This window comes from Melospiza melodia, chromosome 21 (genome assembly GCF_035770615.1).
Source record: "Melospiza melodia melodia isolate bMelMel2 chromosome 21, bMelMel2.pri, whole genome shotgun sequence".
Lineage (NCBI taxonomy): Eukaryota > Metazoa > Chordata > Aves > Passeriformes > Passerellidae > Melospiza > Melospiza melodia.
In genome coordinates this window covers 3,405,823-3,425,441 of record NC_086214.1, presented here as the reverse complement: position 1 = coordinate 3,425,441, position 19,619 = coordinate 3,405,823, and the positions used below count along the sequence as shown (strand labels likewise).

Below are 19,619 nucleotides of genomic sequence, written 5' to 3'. Positions count from 1 at the left end.
GCGCCGCCGCCAGGTAAGGCCGGGCTGCGCCGGGCGGCTCCGGGGCCCCGCCGGGGGGCGGCTTCGCCGAGCGCGGCCGGTCGGGCCGGGCCCTCCGCGGGGCCGGGCCGCGGGTGCCGTTGTGCCCCGCAGTCCCCGGGGCGGCGCGTCAGGGGTGTCCGAGCCCGGGCTCCGGAGGATGTGGCTCCCAGGGGCTCTGCCGGTTTCCTGCCGTGTTTTCAGCGTGATACAATCCCATATCCCCCGGTGGGAGATCGGGCTGCGCATCTTCCTCCCACCTTCCCGCCAGCCGCTCTCGTTTATTGCCCCCCGGCTCTTACAGCAGATGCACTGAATATTAATTCCTTGTCCGTCTTTTCCAAGTCACTCCTGGATTTATAAATCCCTCTTCTTCAGCTGTTGTTGTGTTGGGGTTTTTTGTTTTGTTTTGTTTTTTATTTTTTGGGTTTTTTTTTGTTTGTTTTTTGTTTGTTTGTTTCTTTCCAGCCTCTTCCATTATTCACTGTTCATCATCTTTGTCTCCCTCCTTTGTGTGTTTTCTCTGTCAGTTTTGTGTTGGGGAAGCAGCGTGCAGCAGCATCCCGGACTGTGGCATTGATTTATATGACAGCATAATGAAGTTTTCTTTCCCTTTCCCAGAAGATCTCTTTACCTTTTTGTCTAAGCACTCTTTATTAAACCGTCATTAGTCTCTGTAATCACTCAGTGTCATGAGGCCCTCATCACTGTCTCTGCTGCATCAGTGCTTGCAGAGCAGTTCCTGCTCTCTCTTATTCCTCCCTCTTATTTTTACTGAATATTTAGCCAAGAGTAAACCCCCCCTCGCCCTGCGCTGGCTCAGTGTCTGCAGACACCTGCTAAAGGACTGCAGCTGAATGTCTTCTGAGCGCCCAAGCGCGTTCCTACTGGGTCTCCCTCACCCACTTACTTGCTGACATCTTTAAAAAAAACCTCTTTATACATCTGTGAATATGTTTCCCCCTGCCGCAATGACATTTGTTTGGATTTTTTAAAGTATTTGCGTTTTTTAGCAGTTTCTATCAGTTTGCCCAGAAATGGTGTCAAATGTACTGGTCTGTCTTTGTACAGATGTCTACTGGAATATGCTTAAGACTCTGGAATACTCTTGAAGCATGGCATTTGCCATCTTCCAGGTATTTTGTCTTGAGGCAATGTTGGAGAAGTGACTTGCTGCATGGACTGATTCAGTTCCTGCTGAACTCAGGGATTCAATTCATGCCAAAGGGGGTTTTAAACCCTGGGGTCAATGCTACATAATCTTGGTAGTTTGTTACTTTTTATTTTCTTAGCTTCCATAGTTCTTATAGACCGTTCAGTTTCAGAGAGGTTCTCAGCCTTGTTCTTCATAGTTTGAGATTTCAGCCCACATTTTCCCCCAGATTTGGCTGTGATGAGGAGGGATGCACAAATATTTTCTTTCCTTCTGCCCTGCCCTTACCTTCCTTGAATGACCCTTCTGTACCTTGATTTTCACCTGATCCTGCAGGTTTTGTCAGACAAGATGGCTTTTGTCGTGCATGTGTTTTGTTTCTCTGACTCAGAAGAGCCTGTCCTCACTGCCAGAAGATTTTCTGGCTGAAAAATAAGTCAGCAAGGCTAAATCTGACAGCACTGGTGAAGAGAGGAGGCTATTGGCAGTCCCTTGGCTGAACCCTGTAATATGGAGCACCCCAGGCTGGAGCCCCAGGAGCGGCTGAGGGGGCTGAGAAGGGCCTGGAGCCCCAGGAGCAGCTGAGGGAGCTGGGAAGGGGCTCAGCCTGGAGCAGAGGAGGCTCAGGGGGCCCTTGTGGCTCTGCACAGCTCCTGACAGGAGGGCACAGCCGGGGGGGGTCGGGCTGTGCTCCAGGGAACAGGGACAGGAGCAGAGGGAACGGCCTCAGGCTGGGCCAGGGCAGCTCAGGGGGGACAGCAGCAGGAATTTCCCCATGGAAAGGGGGCTCAGGCCTTGGCAGGCCTGCCTGGGAAGGTTTGGAGTCCCCATCCTCAGAGAAGTCCAAGGAAGGGCTGGAGGTGGCACTCAGTGCTCTGGGCTGGGGACAAGGTGGGGATTGGGCACAGCTTGGACTGGATGGGCTTGGAGGTCCTTTCCAAACTCAGTGATTCTGGGATTCTCTGAAATACAAGTTTGGTACTTAGTATGAGAAAGGTGATTGAAAAGCAAAAAAAGTCTCAGAAATATTTCCACAGGGCTATTGCTCAGTTAAATATGGGTTTCACAGCAGACCTGAAAGCTTCCAAGCACTGGGGCCCTTGAGGTGCCATGGGTTGGGAAGATCCCAGGATTTCCACGTGCTGGTTGATGCACAGACTGTTGGACTCTGCAGTGAACCTTATTTCATGGATAGGGAACAAGGTTCACATGGAAGGTGATTTCAGATTTGGGTTTTTTTCAGCAAAAAATGAGGAATCCTTGGTAGCCTGGGCTTGAGTGTGATGAGCTCTTGGGGCTCTCAGTTTTTCAGCATAAGAGCCATGAAATATAGATGGAGATAAAACCTGTGTTTCTCAAGTCAAAAACAGGTTAAAAACCACATCCTAGGTATAGTGCTTAGACACTGCCCTAATGGCTGGCTGTACAGGGAGCTCAGACCTCATCCCATGGATCCCTCAGCACTGAAGGTGTTCAGAGTGAAATGAGGAATCCCATGTCTGAGGAGAGGTCAGCTAAAGCTAAGGCTGAGATGGATTCATAAAGTCCTCCTGCTTCCTCACAGTACAGGTTTGCTTTGATGATCTTAAAGATCTGTCCCTAAAATCTGTTTATCAAAAATAACTTCACAGTTAATGTTTAAAACCTTATCAAGACCCTTTTTCATCTGTGTGTCTCAGTCCTTGCCCTGCAGTCAGGGCTTATTCTAGGCAGACAATGTCAACTCAAGTATCAGCCAAGAGGAAGAATTCAGAGCATTAACGTGTGTTTGCCTGTGACCCAAATGAAAAGGAATTTTGTTAGAAACTGGTGTACAAATGTGTATAGAAAGTGTCTCCTTTCATCTGGTTTGGTGGTGCACAAAAGCCATGGCACTGCTGCCATTTTAGCCCTTCCCAGCTACAGCAGAGGTGGGATGCTGCATTTGTTGATAGTGTTTGTCTGCTCTTCCCTGCCCTTAGATTCTGACATCTCCACTTATTTCTGCCCTTTATGGGCTGTGTCCTCCCTTCTCCCCTCTGTGTTGCTTTGGGGAGGGCCATGAAAGGTGTTGCTGCTGCCTCTCATTGGGTCATTAGGTGAGGCACAAATGGGAGCTTGGATCTGAGAGCTTCCAGGAGCCCACTGTTCCTCAGAGACGCTCCAGTCAAGCTGGGCTGGTTGGCCCTGGGCTCCAGGAAATTGCCAGCACAGAGATCCCTGGTGGGCTGTCCAGCTTTCTCCATGTCAAGTGGTGCAGCTCAGAGATCAGGAGTTCCCTGTGGAGTGCTGTTCTCCTGGGTGGTACTGCCAGGAAAGTCCCTCTTCCCTTAGCATGCTCTATAGTCTCAGGATGTCCCTGAGCTCTCTGGCATCTCTTCGGCTTTCAGGTGGAACCAGGTGTGCAACCACTGGGACCTGCATCTGAAGGACATGAAAATTTTCCTCCCAAAAATGCAGTAACAAACCAGGAGAGCAGCAAACAGATACAGCAGCTGGTGAGTTGTGAACCTGGTTTGGGGGAAGGAGTGTGCTGCTTTCTTATTTTTGTTGGGGGTTTCATATGTGCAGTCCAGGTAGAGATTTTGGGGACTGAAGTCTTTCTAGGTGCAGCTGCCCTGCAAAAGTTGAAAGCTTGGGGAACTGGAAGAAGAACACAGGCCATGTGCATGCAGAGTGTTGCTGGGTGCCAGGTCCAGGTGCTTGGCTGGCAGGGGAGTATGTCACACTCAGATGAGAGGGAAACATGCCTGTAGCTTCTGTGCTGTGTTTGGTTTAGACTTATCTGAACTGGGGACAGATGTGGATGAGGAATGTGCCCCTTGTGAATTATTCCAGCAATGAAGACAGTGCACAGGGAGGTTTAGCAGCTCCTGTCCATCTGTAGTGAGTAGCTACAGATCAAGAGGATGTCTGTGCTCTGTTAGGTGTCAGTGGAATTGGAATAGGAGCTAAAATAGCACAGCTGGTGTTTAAAGATGAAAATTTTATACAGCAAATGTGTTGTTTTGTCCCCCACACCTTGTCCTCTCTACTGTTGTGTATAAATAGGAACAGTCCATGCATGTGGGAGCAGAATTATTTCCAGATGGAAGGTTTGGGGGACAATGGAATAGTGGGGTTTTCTTTTTGATTTTCCTGACTTTCAGAAGAATCTCCCTTGGGTTCTACATTGTTTAACTTTGTCACAAAGAGATTTTCATAAGAAAATAAAGATAACTAATGCAGCACTGGGTCTGAGAGGCTGGGCTTGAATTTCATATGCATTGTAAGAGTGTGGGCTTCCTGATCTACTTCTGCTTGTTTTGTGCAGGAAGCTGAACTCAAGAAAAAGCGCAAAAAATGTGAAAACCTTGAGCATGAAGTGAGGAAAAAGCATAAAAGATGCAAAGAACTAGTAAGTGTTCTTGTTGCCTAGTTTATGAGCATAATGAGAGAAGAGGAGCTAAGTTGTTGTGTGCCTCTCTTGGATTCTCTTCATTTATTCTTAATAAGGAATCACCAGTGTTTCTGTTCATTTGAACAGTGTCACAAATTTGGGGCTCCAGCCCTTAAGACTGGGATTGTTTATTTAGTCTTTCAGCTAAATAAAAGACTTTGTGTAGCTGAATACAGCTGCACAAATCACTGGATGAAATTCCATGGCCTTTGCTAATTTGGGGAAATACTTAACTGTTTTCACAGGCACTCCAGATAGGTGTTGAAATGGTAACAACACCATCCCACTGTCTTTTTCTTGTGCTTTTTGTTGGCTGAAATCCTGTTTAATCCCAGGGAAGTTTTGCAGCTCATAGCAGAACATGTGGATTTCTCCCTTCTGTTTCTGCTTTGCTTTGCTCAAGAGATCAAAGGCTGGTTTGAGTTGAAAGAGACCTTAAAGGTCATCCAGATCCAACCCTATCATCCAGCCCTGGGTTCTGTTTGTGCAGTGCTGCTCACTGTTGCTTCCCAGACCTTGAGCAGCATCCCACCAGCATCCTGCACCATCAGAAAACAGGAGCAATGGAGCTGCTCTGCAGGAGAATCTGGGGGAATAAGTCAGAGGTCCTTGGTGTAATTCCTGCTCTTTCTGGACAGGAGATCCAGCTGCAGGAGGTACAGAGTGAAAATGCACGACTGGCTGAAGAGAACTTGCAGCTGAATGAGAAGGCTGGGTGGGCAGGACAGGTAAAAGCAGTATTTTTGTCAGGTTGGCAGCATTGGCTTCTGCAAAACTGCTGAGAAGAACATGCTTGTTCTTAAGTTTCCAGCTCAGTAATGGTTGTGTGCTGATCTGGCTTCTGTTCTCAGCTTCTTCTCTGAACAAATCTAATGCACAAGAATTAGAAAGTCATTTGTCAGTCCCATGTGTCAATTTGCCACCATGAATAAGGATTCCTACATATTTAATAACAGCTGTAAGTGGAAATGTTTGTCTTTGCTTGCATTGCTGGTAGTTGTCAAGCCCTAGTACACCCTGGAACCAAAAGTTCCTTGTGGTAAGTGAAGGAGGCAAAGATGATTTCAGCAGGCTACTGAGTTTTCTGTCCTGTTGTCTATGTCTAATCCTACAGTGTGGGATTAAAAATGCTTATAGACCTTGTGCTTGTTTTTTTATCTCTTCATTATGATGTCTGTTCCTATCCCAGTCTCTTCCTCCTTGCAAAAGGAGGGTGAATCTAGGGAGAGAAGCAGTGTGCAAATAAATTGTTACACATTGAGGCCTGGTACAAATGCTCATATATTTAAGTGAAAACCTGAGGCAGAGGAGGTTCCTGATTTTGGTATCATTGCCAGCAGAAAGCACAGAAATAAACTGGTCTCTGTTATTTTTACAAGGAGCACCTATGGCTGCTTGTGCTCACTGAAAATCCTTTCTCTTCAGGTTGAATCTGAGAATGCTGACCTGAAGCTGCAGGTTGTTTTAGTGACTAAGGAACGGGATTCAGTAATTCAGACGAATCAAGGACTCCAAACCAAGCTGGAGAATCTAGAGCAGGTGCTGAAGGTCAGTAGCATCCACATGGCTGGAAGGACTGTCCAAATACCTGCTGCTTCCTTTGAATGGCACAGGTTGTCTGTTTGCCTTTTCTGACCATTCTTTTGTCTCTCTGCTTTCACTGGGAATTCTGCTTCCACAGGATCCTGAAACATGGCTTTCCAAAGTTGACAGAGGTGCTTTGGAAAGGCAGCTTCAGGGATTTGGGTGGGAGATAAGGTGGACATCACTGATTTGAGGGTTTTCTCTGACAGTGTTGCTCTGCCTTGTGATGGGAATTTCTTTCTTTGTGCAGTGATGACGTGAAATACAGGCACTGGTTTGGCTCTGTGCCATTGGTAGAGCACAGGGCAGGGTTTCAGTAGTGTCACCCCTCAGGTGTGTATGTCTTCTCCTGCAGCACATGAGAAATGTGGCAGAGCGGAGGCAGCAGCTGGAGGTGGAGCACAAGGAAGCTCTGCTAGTCCTGCAGGAGAAGCAGGAGGAGGTCCGGCGGTTGCAGCAGGTGTGTGCTGTGGGATGGGGACAATTTTCTCTCTGAATGGACTCCTGCACCTTGTTTCCTTTGGAGGTGTGCATGGGGGAGGTAGATGTGAGTTTACAGGGTAAGAGTGTCTGAGTCCAGGTGAACTCTGGTACCTGAGCAAAGTGGAGGGCTGTTGCAGTGTGTTGCAATTTCCTGTTTTAAACTTCCCAGGTGTGGCAATACCTCTCTTCCCCTTCCCCCCTCGCCCCCTGCTGGGCTCTCAATCAGTCTTAAACATTCCAGCAAGGCCATCGTGTGGTTGGTCAGGTTCAAAGGATGCAATTCAGGCCTGGGGTCATTGGCCTGTCTGTGTCCCTCGTCCCCTGAGACCCTTGTCCTCCTACCTGGTTGGTGCTCACCTGTCCCTTCCCCTCCCCCTGTCCCTGGGCTTAAACTGAGCCAGGACCATGCGGTCAGTGTTCTGTTGGAGCTGTTACCAAGATTCAGATGTCTGTGACCATGGAATAAACTCTGGATTAAACCCTCCGGCAGAATCCGTCTCCTTTTCCTCTTCACCCTAGCCTGAAGCCTTTCCACCAGAGGTAAACTGAGTTTCTACAAGCCTGGACTTGTTCAGTGCCCAGCTGCAACATCCAGCCAGCCAAAAGTGTCTCTGAGGTGAAACACCACAGCTGCCCCCTTTGGCCCAGCAGCAAGGGTCAGACGAGCCCAGGCACGTTCCACCTGGTAATATTGGGATCTTATTCCAATAGAGGGCTTTGCTTATGAATGTCAGTTCTGACCTCTCACTGCTGTATGTCCAGAGCCCAGAGATGTTTCCAGACTGTACAGTGATTTAAATCATAAAATCATGGAATCATTACGTTCGGAAAAGCCCTCCAGGACCGAGTCCATCTCTTCCCCCAGCACTGAAAGGCAGCTACTGACTCCTGTTCCCAAGAGCCACATCTACACAGCTGTTAAAACTGCCCCAGGGATGGTGACTTCACCAGCGTGCTGGTTGGTCTGTGCCAGGGACTTTGAAGAAATTTTCTCAGTATTCAACCTGACCCTGCCCTGACACAACTTGATGCCATTTCCCCTTGTGCCGTCCCTTGCTCTCTGGGAGCAGAGCCCAGCTGCCACCCCCCCAGCTGTCCCCTCCTGTCAGGGAGTTTTGCCGAGCCAGAAGGTCCCCCCTGAGCCTCCTTTTCTCCAGGCTGAGCTCCTTCCCAGCTCCCTCAGCTGCTCCTGGGGCACCAGACCTGTGCTCCAGTCTACAATGGACTGCCAAGATAGGATGACAGTAGAAATGAAATCAAGTTGGCTGCTCTCTGATTTACTCCCTTCCTTATTTTTCCTCAGGCGCAAGCAGAGGCAAGAAGGGAACATGAGGGAGCAGTACAGCTTCTAGAGGTAAGACAAAAGAAACAGGAGGGATTAGTGGCTGATTATTTATAATATCAGTTTGGGTGCCCTGGGTTTTGTTCTGCAAAATACTGTAGTGGTTTGATTGGATGCAACATGTTGCTGCAGTGAAAGTAATATTTTGGTTAAAGTTCAGGGAATTATATCCTAGCCTGCTCAGTCATTAGATTGGTTACTTCATTCAGATTGTGCCTAAAAACTCTAGGGGTACATTTAGTAATCAAACTCAGATCTGCCTGTTCCATTTTCCAGCATCATGTGAAAGGAGAGTACTTGTGTCCGTGAGATTCAAAATTTCTCTTGTGTATGTGTGCTCTATTTGTTTTATTAAGGAAAAATAAGAAAAGTTTATTAGGTAAAAGCAGGAAAACCTGAGCATTAAGAGTGGTGAAGCCTTGTTCCATTTGCTCTGATTGCACACTGGAAATGTGCTTTGCCTGGTGGCTGACAGTGTACTGGTGCAGCCTGGAGGTGTGCTGAGCACTGCTTTGGGGTTGATGGGCATGAGCTCATTGTCTGTCAGGGTGACTTTGGAGAAAACATTGGATTCCTGGAGCTGCAAAGGCACAGTGCCAAACCCTGGAGCTTGATGTGACAATTTAGTGACTGTTGGAGGGTTGGGTTGAGTGTATGGCCAGGGGAGCATCTTCTGCTCTCTCAGAGGTTTTCTGAGCACTGAAACATCTGAGGTGAGCAGGTTGTCTTGCTGTACCCCCAGACAGTAGGATCTCTTGGGGCCGTGCTCCTGTCTCCAGTGGTGACAGTCAGGGCTGTAAGAGTGAGCTCCCTGTGCCCGCTGCTGTGCAGCTCTGTGGCTTTTGGAAGCCCAGGACTGTTGATGCAGGTGGGAATAATCCTTGATGGACATTGCTCCACGACTGCAAATAGCACCAGCTTTGGATGGGGCCTGGCCAGTAGAGCCCAGGAATGCTGGGCTTCTGCTGAGCAGGATTGAAATGTTATAGGTTGGGTGAGTATTGGGGGATGTGACATTTTATCTTGTGCCCTTGCCACACCCCTTTGGGGACCTCTGCATTTGGCTGCAAGGATAGGATCAGCTGATACAGGTGCTGCTCTGCATGACCTGGTGTTTAGCTGGGTTCTGAGCAGCTTTTAGGGAGAGGGAGGGTTGCTGTGGTTCTGTTTCAAGGCTGTTGGAACAACCTGGTATAGTGAAAAGTGTCCCTGCCCATGGAACAAGATGAGCTTTAAGGTCCCTTCCAGTCCAAGCCGTTCTGGGATTTGATGATTCTATGATGTTTGCCAGAGGTTTTCTACACTAACTCAATGAAGGGTTGGAGAAGCTTCTTAGGTTTAAACCAGACATCTTCCTGTGCAAAGGAAGAAAGAGACAGTCCTCTTGTTCTGGGTTTGAAGGTAATGTTCTTCTGCAAGGGCCTTACCAGTTAAATATTCTTGCTTTCATGGTACTAGTACAGAGGTCACAGAATTATCAAATGGTTTGGGTTGGAAGGGACCTTGAAGTTCATCCAGTTCTACCTCCTGCCATAGGCAGGGACACTTTCAACTAGATCAGGTTTCTCAGAGCCCAATTCAACCTGATCTTGAATTTTATAAAGTAGAACAAAGAAAGAGGAACTGTCATTAAAAGCTAGTTTAATGCAGAGCAACAGTCATTTAAATTACATAACTATAATCATAGTTATTCCAGAACATCGGTGTATGGCATAATTAGGGGGTTTGAGATGTCTTTGCTATGTATTGTCATTTTCACATGTGCTTGAATTGCTTTTTGATGTGATATAAATGAAGAATGAGTGTAGTCCATTTTCCTGTTTGAAGAGTTCTGTCCCATGATTGTCATAAGTGGAGTCTCTGCCCCTGGAGATGTTCAGAACTGGACAGAGCTCTCGGCAGCCAACCCTGCTCTGAGCTGAGGGCTTGTATCAGGTGATGCCAGTGCTCCAGGTGATCTCCTTCAGCCTTAGGTCTTCTGTAGTTCTGGGATAAAGCAGTGACAGGGGTAAGGAGAATGCGATGGGGTGTGTGGAGAAATGCCATGGAGAGAAGCACCCTCTCAGCTTAGGAAGAAAAGCTTGAGGGTTAAGGTCATAGGAATGAGGGAGTTCAGTGGTTCCAAAGTACATGAGACAAGATTTCAACTGCCTTTGGCACTGCATAGGTACAAAAGGAGACAGCCTCCTTCCAGGAATCCAGTTTTGGTGCGAAATGAGGGGACCAGAGCTCAACTCTGCTTGCTTTCCCTGACCTAGGAGCAGGATGCAGGATTGAGCAGGCAGTCAGATGCTTAAGAGCCTGTCACAGCCAGGCTCTGAGCTGTGCTTTGACTCCCAGAACTCCATGATCTCAGACCTGGGGAAAGATCTGAGCACAAAATGTCCATTCCATTCATTTTTGTGTGGGTGCAATGTGCTGGGAAAAGGGGGCTTGAAATTTAGCAGCCACTCTAAGTACATTGTCATTTATCTCAAAGCACACTGGGAGGAGGCCCTCAAAAAGTACCTGGTTATCTTATTCATGCATTTAGTGTGTAGGATTTAGCTTCTGGGAATGAGGTGGGAATCTCAGTATGGAACAAGGCAGACACTGTAATTTGGTGAGAAAACAATTTCATTCAGACTGAGGGTTGGATTATCTTCGGCAGAGTGTTGTAGTGTAACTGCTGATGTGGTTTGATATCTCTTTTTGCTTTTCTTCTTGCTCCCAGAGTACTTTGGATTGCATGCAGGTACTGCTCTAATGCTGTCAAACAGGACGTTTCTCCATCTGTTCTGACTTTGACAGTTGCTTGGTGTTCTTGTTTTAACTATACTCTGGAAAAGATTGCAAGAGTGTTACTGCCAAGAAATAAGTGTAATTAAAGGAGCTCCCCCTATGAGTTTGATGGGGCAGCTGTGTTTCTCTTTAAGTGCCTTGCTTTCTTGACCAATTAGAAAATTAGAATTAGGAGCTTACTTTTCTTGGCACTTTCAGATTTTTAGAATTGCCCAACTGTGCTCCTTCTCCACATTTAAGTGTCTTTGCAGTCCAAGAGTGAAGTGTTTCCTTCAAATTCCAAAAGCAGTGGTGACAACATTGCAAATGAGCATCGTGAAGATGGGTCCTGCTGGCTTTGTAACTGAGTGGAAGATGGGAAGTAGAGATTGTGGATGACAGTTTTCCCAGAAGAGGTGGTACTAATGAAATTCCAGCTTGGGAGCTGTGCTAGCTGGCCTGTTCACAGGTGGTTTCGAAAGAAGGCTGGTACAGAAGTGCTATGGTTTGTAGCTGATAGAAAACTTCTTTAAAACCTTCCAATCTGGCAGAACTCTCAGGAGGAATGGGGAGATAAAATGTAGGTGTGCAAAGACACGTGGAGGAGAGAGTAGAGACTAAACATGCCCGGTGGTGGGCTCATAATTCCCTGCTGGCACAGGAGGTGCAGGGTTAGAGGTAGGGGATTTTAAAAAAAAATGCCAGCCACAAGTTGGTCAAAAAAGCAGCAAAGTGGTGGGAATTCTCAGGAAAGGACTTTATTGGGTTATGGTCACAAGCCTGTAGAAGTTGCACCCACACTGATGTGGAGTTGTGGATGTTCCTTTAATTCCTTTGGCATCAGCCCTGCTTTTAGCAAGAGCTTGGACTGCACAACTGCAGAATTCCCTTCTAGCAAAATGGGAATTCTCTGATCTGAAAAGTAATAGCAGAAGATATGGAGAAGGGGAGCAAGGCACATCTGAAAGGAGAGCATGAGCTGGAGAAGTGGAACAGACCTGCCATTAATGAGAGTGTCTTAGAGGATGGGGCTGAAGTGGTGGTGGTTGGATGTGGAGAATCAGTTCCTGAGTTGGTGGTTAAACTGACCCCACCAAGCTCTGCTCCTTCTCTTGCAGCCTCTTCTGGAAGTCCAGTCCCTTTTGTGGGAGACTCCTCTTTCTCCCCATTTTGGGTTGGGCACAGACACAGAAGTCTTCTCTGTGTCTAGAGCTTGATTCCTGCTGGTTCCCTGAACCTCCTGGCCATGTCCTTGGGCCTCATCTTCCTGTCTCCCAGCACTGCCCTGGAAACCTGCTGCTTCCCAGCTGCCTGCAGTCCCCTACAAAGTAGCTACTAGAAGTACACCTTGTGTATGGTGTGGCAGTAGTACTTAAGGCATGTTTGTGTGTTGTTTGGAATAACGGATTGAAAAGACACTTGACTAATTAGGTGTCTTAGAATTAAACTGAATGATCCAGGTTATTGGCTTGGCCACCAGTATAAATGGATTTAGACTGTGGTTTATGAATTTACAGGACAAGGTACTATTATGATGCTATTAAACACAATATCCAGATGCATCTGCTGGCAGAGAAGACAGGAAATCCCCCTCTGGTCCTGCAGTCATTCTGAACCTGTCTGTTGTTGTAGGCTCTGTCCCAAGGTGGGATCAGGGATGGATGTTGGACTTGAAGAAGCCCTCCTTTGATCCAGTGCAACTGTTCTTACTGTTGAGGGTTTCTTTTCTCTATTGAGATGCAATGTTGTAGGGGAGAAGTCTTTATGAGAAAAATCCAAACTGTAAGTAAATTCAAACACTCATATTGGCAGAGGAATCCTGTGCACCATGACTTAGTAAACAGGGAGTTGACTCTGAGCAAGTGGATAACACAGACACTTCTGGAAGTTGGTCCTGGCATCTGAATTCAGTTCAGAGATAGCTCTTGCCAAACTTGAGAGACTTCACCAGGCTTTCCTTAGAGCATGAGAGCACCTTTAGACTTGTGGAGGGAACAAGTAATAAACTGAAATGCCTAAAACAGGTATGTCACAGTCAAATAAAAATGCATGACCGTCCTAAATCCTTAGGGAGTGGCTACAAAGGTTTTGTGTTACTGTGAGACCACAGAGAGAGCTTTATCCAGGTCAGAAATGTTATTTTTAGAGCTGCTTAAAATCTTGGGCTTTCTGACTCACATAATATTTCAAGGCATAATTTATTTTTTGAGTTGAAAGGAGAAAAAACACTTCAAATACATTTGGTAGAATGGAAAATTTTGAAGAGTGCAGTGCAGTCATCTGTTTTGGTTCTTCTTACCTACAAGAAAGTGAGAGGAGGGAAAGGAGCAGTTGGAATCACCTGGGAATTAGTCTGCCTACAACCTGGGGGAATGTGGGGATGTGTAGACAGCCAGGAATCAGCAGTGTTTAGTAAGGGGAAGTTCTAGGGATGGTAAAAAGACAGTATGGGAAAATACAAATGGTTCTCTAGCAGGAATGTGTCCCTCCCTCTCCACAGTGTTTCCCAAGGCTCCTTGGCACCTCATCTTGCTGAGTTGTAGCTTTCTTGCCCTCAGCATGCATTTCCCTGGAGTAAATCAGCTCTGTAGGACCAGGGAGAAAAGTGCTTCCCACATCAAGGGAGAGTTCTGCAACATGGGCCCATGTGCTCTCTGCCCTTCCTAGTGCCAAGGTCCAGAGGGACAGTTGGCAGTCCTGCCTGGAATGGTGGGGAAATCAGATTAAGGGAGCTTGCTGGGGCCTCTGGAGTGATGAACAAAATTGGGAGAGCAATTCCTTTTGGAGATGTGATTTTAATGCTCCAAAAACCATGCAAAGCCTTTTGAATCTTTTTAAGGCTTATTTGTCTCTCACGTATCTCATCTGGTCTTGTGCAGGGCTGAGAGAGGATATTGAAGTTCAAATGCAGAATTTTAGGGCTAAGTCCTACTGGGGTTTGTAGTCAGCATCCTCAGAGATGATGAGCCTCAGCTTTTCTAAAATAAGTAGAGGTGTGAGGCTGCCAGTTTCCAATGACTGTTCCTAGGCAGGGCATTTGAAAGCATCCTTTAGCTCCTTGGAATCTGGGAAAAGGTGCAGCAAAGGCAAATCCTGTTTGGAACCTCAGTGTTTTGTCAGGGGTTTGTTCCTAACCTCGTTCTCTCCTGGCAGGCCCGGGTGAAGGATCTGGAGGACCAGTGTCGCAGCCAAACAGAGCAATTCAGCCTCCTGTCACAGGAACTCCAACAATTCCGACTTCAAACAGGAAAAATCGACCTTCTCACCTCCACCCTGGTGACTTCAGAGCTGCCCCTTGCTCTGTGCAGCTCCACCCCGCAGCCCCGCTGGGAGAAGGGTAATGTTGGACGTGCCTGAGAGGCATTTGACAAATGGGTTGATATTTATGTAAATGAAAAGGGCTGAAGGAGTTAATGCAAATATTTAGTGTAATTTTGGCATCTCTGTCCCTACTGTAAATACTTTTGGTTCATTTTGTAAAGAGAAGTTGGCATGTCTGTGGCCAGGGAGAGCTGAGGTGTCCAGTCTGTTGAACGAGGCGCATTTGGAGAGGCTTGGGCTGCTCCTTGGGGTGCTCAGTGCTGATACTGTATCCTGCCTGTGGCTGTAACTAATGGAGAGCTGATTTTGTTGCAGAGTCAGCTGTTCCTGGGTTGCTCCCCCATCAGACCACAAAGAAGGTTCACAATGAAGGGAGTGACGAGCTGGAGCTGTCGCAGCGAGGGCCAAACACCACCATGGGCTCCCCAGCTGCTCCCAGCAGTGCTCAGAAACAATCCAAGAAAGGGGAGTCTCAGTCCAGCTCTTCAAAATCTGAATCCATGCAGAACAGCCCAAAATCCTGCCCAACTCCGGAGGTCAGTATGGGAGTCCCCTCTGCTGCCTGTGCTTTCCAGCCAGAAGGGAATACATGCATTGCTGAGAGCACCAGTAAAGTTGCATTCATTCCCTTCTGGCTGCCTGAAGAAAATGGAATAAACAAGAGGAAAACCATAGGAAAATACTGAAATTACTTCAGATGTCATGTCTTTAATGCTCATTTGAATATCTTGCTGTGTTCCATGAAGGAAACAGCTGGATAGACAGTGCCTGGGAGCTTGGAGGAATGGGATGGGATGTGTGAAGTAGCTCTTGCTAAGCTTCCTTGTGGCATCTCAGCTGCCACTAAGACATACAAAGGCTACAAACTAGAATTTCTAGCATGAGGAGAAACTGTGTCCAGACTATTTTTCGCCTTGAGCTGTTAATGAGGAACTCAAACTTCTTGTGTGGTGTTTTTAGTTACTAAGATATTGGTGAAAGAAACCATGAGAGGGTGCCAAGTTTGTGCTAAGAGAGATGGAGCTAACAGGCTTTTCATGTTTGTGTCACCAAGATCTCCTTGATGGTTGTTGCTTCTTCTCCCCAGGAGCCCTTTTGTGGTGGTGTGGGGTTCCCTTGAGCAGGGGTTGATGCTCTCTCCTGTGCGTCACTGGAGGGGACAGACTTTAGGGCAGAGAAGTGCTGTGAGCAGGGCCAGGTGTGGTGGCCTGAGAGGCACCTTTTGCTCTTTTTTTCCTGAGTACTAAAGCTGCTGAAGTGCTGAGGTGCCCAGCTCAGGACAGCCACAGCAAAGGGCTGCTTCAGTGCCAGGCAGAGCCTCCCACTGTGTAAGAGGTGAAGGAAGTGCCATGCTCAGAGACAAAGTGAAGGTCACACCTGGGGAGGAACAGGTATGGGACTGTTAGCAATTCTATAGCAGGAAAAAAGCCTACTTTTTAATTCAAGAAAAAGCTTGGAAGCCAGCCTGCCTCCCTGGAGAGATAGATGGCTGCAGAGATCAGTGTGGGACCCTTGGAAAAGAGCCATTGCCTGGAGAGTTTGGCTTCCACAGCACATAACTGTGGGAACATTCCAGGCTAAGCCCCTTTGTTTGGGTGTTACAGATTTTTGTTCTCCAAGGACATGGGGTAGGATTGCATTACAAGGAGTACAGTACCTTGAAAAGATGCTCTGAACTCCTCCTGAGATTGGCTCTTCATGTGTTAAAAAAAAAATACTTTGTGTTCTGTGACTGTGTTCACAGGGGTTTTTGGATGAGAGGAGAGACGAGAATGTTGACTTCATGTTCAGAAGGCTTGATTTATTATTTTATTTTATATATATATATTGCATTATAACTATACTAAAAAGAAAAGGAAAGGAAAAGGTTTCCTCAGAACTTAGCTAAGCTAAGAATAGAAAAGAAAGAATGACAACAAAGGCAGCTGGCTCGGACAGAGAGCGAGAGCCAGCTCTGCCGTGACTGGTCAGTAAATCTAAACGTCTACAGGAGACCCATCACGGATTTACTTGATACATTCTACAGCAGCAGACAACCATTGCTTACATTTGTCTCTGAGACCACAGCTTCTCAGAAGGGAGAAAAATCCTAAGAAAAGATTTTTCACAAAAGGTGTCGGCGACAGTGTTCTGGTGCCTGCAGTGGCTCTTGATCAAAAATACGTTTGCCTTGAGGTCTGCTTTAAAAAGGCAGCTTGAATTGGTTCATTGGCACAAGTTCAGACAAACCCCAGGGAGTGCACTGCCTCAAGAAGAAAGGTTGCATTACATAACCCCTTGCCACTGGATGTGAAATCCCAACATTTCACCGGATCAAAACAACTGAGAAAAATTTCCCAAAGGTGCTTTGCCAGTAGGCACCAAATGACCTGAAGGTGCAGCCTTCAGCTTAGGAAGTGCAGAAGGAGCTGCTGGCTAGAAAGGGAGAGGTTGTAACAGGAATGGGGGCTTCCTGCCCTGACTTTCATTCAGCATGTGCTGTTAGCAGAGTCAGCTAAAACCAAAAGTTTCAATCAAAGCTCTGTCTAAAGTACATAGACATCCTACAGAAAATTTACAGGTATTGGAGAGGACAGAAGCAGTTAAAGACCCCAACATCCAACAGAGCTTCTCTGTTCAGGTTGACATTTCTGTTGCATAAGGCACAGCTACCATTTAGAGGTAGCAAGAAACCAGTATGCTGAATTATGGATGTCTGGGGTGGAGGAGGTTTCCAGACCCTCTAGTCAAATCTCCTGCTCCAGTGGGATTGTTACCAGCTTTAGATCAGTGTGGCCATGGCTCTGCTGAGCTCAGGCTACAGGTTCTTCAAGAATAGAGTTCCCCCCAGCTCTGGGAACTGTTCCCAAGGCTGTATCACCCACCTGGGCAAGGAGTTTTTCCTGATGTCTGACTGGAAGCTCTGAAGCTCCAACTTGGGGCTGTTGCCTCTTATTACTACTTCCTCACCTAAAAAGTCATTCTTAGAGATGGTCCTTAGCCCAGGAGCCATGAGATTAGAGGATGTGTTCACTATGTACAAACACTCTGAGTATTCTTTTACTCCTTTAACTTTTTTAGGTGGACACTGCGAGTGAAATGGAAGAACTGGATGTTGACAGCATCTCCCTCATGCCAGAGCCGGGCAGCCAAGGCCCTGCAAAGCTCCAGGTGTTCTTAGCTCGATACAGGTACTGAGTGCTCATTGCCTGTGCTCTGTGAAGTTACACAGTTATCCACAGTTCCCTACTTCACAATCTTCTCTAGGATTCACACTGTTAGGAGTGGATAATCATAGGTTAGACCTTTTATCTTATTTCTCCATGGGATTTTCACACTGGAAGAGCTGAGAGTGTCTAGCCTGAAGAAGAGAAGGCTCTGGGGAGACCTTAGAGCTCTTTCCAGTGCCTAAAGGGGCTCCAGGGGAGCTGGAGAGGGACTGGGAACAAATACCTGGAGTGACAGGACAAGGGAATGGCTTCCCACTGCCAAAGGGCAGGGATGGATGGGATATTGGAATGGAATTGTTCCCTGGAGGGTGGGCAGGCCCTGGCACAGGGTGCCCAGAGCAGCTGGGGCTGCCCCTGGATCCCTGGCAGTGCCCAAGGCCAGGTTGGACAGGGCTTGGAGCAGCCTGGGACAGTGGGAGGTGTCCCTGCCCATGGCAGGAAGTGGAATTAGATGAGCTTTTGGGTGCCTTCCAACTCAAACCATTCCATGATTGAATGATTTGAGACTTGTAACTTCCTGCACAATCCAGGCTTAGCTCAACAAAAGCACATTAAGCTCAGTAGCTTTCAGTGAACAGCACTGTGTGAAACTTTAAATATTGGTCTCTGTTAGAAAATTAGTTCAACTGACATATTCCTTGAATTGTCTGGTTTTTTTTCAGAATAGTGCAAGAATTCTTCTCTAAGAAATCTTGTTTCAACAATTAAGAAAATTTCAACTTAGAATTTTTGAAATTTTTGGCCAAAATGCTTCTGGCTGTAATTTTTAAAGAGAAAAAAAAAGCCAGATGTTTTGTTTGTTGCCATTCACTGAGCCATCATGGTCAAGCCCATGTTGCTACAGTTCAGTGTATTACCTATCCTTCAGCTTTTCCATTGGGAGGAAGAGAACAGGGATGATTCTGTGCTTGTGAGGAGCACATCAGATGTGGTCTGTGTCTTCATGCAAGTCTTGGGCCCATAAGGTCTCAGTCAGATCACAGAGAGATAAACATTGCTTTGGCATGATGAAAACCCTTTTAAGGGGTAAAGAACAGGAATTGGCAGTAGGTGTTTGTAAAGATAAAGGTTTTTCATGAGGCATTTTCCTGTGAAATGAGACCCTCTGATTAGTCTGAGGATCCCTGGGTAGGCAGGTTAGAACTGCCTAGAGTCCAAGCCATATCACCAATTTATGTCTCATTTTCTTGCTGGTGAAGTTTTTGGAGTGCTGTTTAAAATGTGGGGTTAGAGCAGGAGGAGACACCACAGCCTCTTTGTGCAGCCTTTTTCAGTGTTTGCTCAACCTCAAAGAAGTTTTTCCTCAGGTTCTGGTGAAATTTCCTGTTTGTTTGTGCCCACTACCCCTTGTCCTGTTGCTGGGCACCAGTGGAAAGCATCTGGCCCCCTCCTCTTGACACCCACCCCAAATATACCTGTGCATTGATAAAATCCCCGTTCTGTTGACTTTTCTTCAGGCTGAATAGGCCCAGCTCCCTCAGCCTGTCCTCAGAGAGATGCTCCAGTCCCCTCCAACATTCTTATATCCCTGTTCCTTTGGATGTAACAAGTCATCTCTTCTGCTCCTCAGAAATTATCTGTTATTAAATATTTTCATATGTAAACTACAGTTTACATGTAAACCTGTGTCTGTGGATTTTGCTGCTTGCCAAAGTGGAGTCATTCCCAATGAACTGAAACCTTATCAGCATCACAGCTGTAAGGTGTTGCTGGGAAGGTTCCTATGCAAATTAAGTCTTCCAATTGTAAATATTTCAGCTACAATCCTTTTGATGGACCTAATGAAAATCCAGAGGCAGAACTTCCACTGACTGCTGGAGAATATATTTACATCTATGGAGACATGGATGAAGATGGCTTCTTTGAAGGTGTGTTTTAGTAAAATGAAATGTGACCGAACTGCTAGGGAGTGTTGGTTTCTCTCCAGAAAATGAGAGAGAAATTTAGCAAATCTTGAGACCACAAGGTAAAGGGTTTCTACCCAAAGTTAGTTTGTTGGATGAGCAGATCTTGTTGGAAACTACTTTATTTATGATATGAATAAATTAAGTCTAAGCTATAAAATCTTTGTCTATTGATTTCAGTGGAAATTTTGCCACTACTTTCAGCAAGTTCCAGGTTTCATCCCCAATGGTTTCAGCTCCCATATGGTTCCTCCCTCACCATGGAGAGGAACATGTTCAGCCTCTTTTGCAGATGGGCTGTTTCCCTCTTTCCAGTGCCTGTAGTGAGCCAGGGACTGCAGCAGGTAATGGGCTCCATTGCCTCATGCTCTTTTGACAAAGAGGGGATACATTAATCAACCCAGACTACAATTGTGACCTTTGCTAG

General features: G+C 46.7%; 1 protein-coding gene across 8 annotated transcripts in view; it reads left to right on the top strand.

Moving 5' to 3' along the window:
* TSPOAP1 (TSPO associated protein 1) overlaps positions 1–19,619 on the top strand; it is a 67,157-nt gene that overhangs the window by 20,397 nt on the left and 27,141 nt on the right. For all 8 annotated transcript variants that reach the window (XM_063174282.1, XM_063174280.1, XM_063174277.1 and 5 more), the window contains exons 6-15: positions 3,541–3,648; positions 4,464–4,547; positions 5,228–5,317; positions 6,015–6,137; positions 6,529–6,633; positions 7,960–8,010; positions 13,912–14,095; positions 14,395–14,615; positions 17,140–17,249; positions 19,047–19,156. In XM_063174282.1, coding sequence (XP_063030352.1) covers positions 3,541–3,648; positions 4,464–4,547; positions 5,228–5,317; positions 6,015–6,137; positions 6,529–6,633; positions 7,960–8,010; positions 13,912–14,095; positions 14,395–14,615; positions 17,140–17,249; positions 19,047–19,156 — 1,186 coding nt within the window. The remainder of the gene's footprint in view (positions 1–3,540; positions 3,649–4,463; positions 4,548–5,227; positions 5,318–6,014; positions 6,138–6,528; positions 6,634–7,959; positions 8,011–13,911; positions 14,096–14,394; positions 14,616–17,139; positions 17,250–19,046; positions 19,157–19,619) is intronic.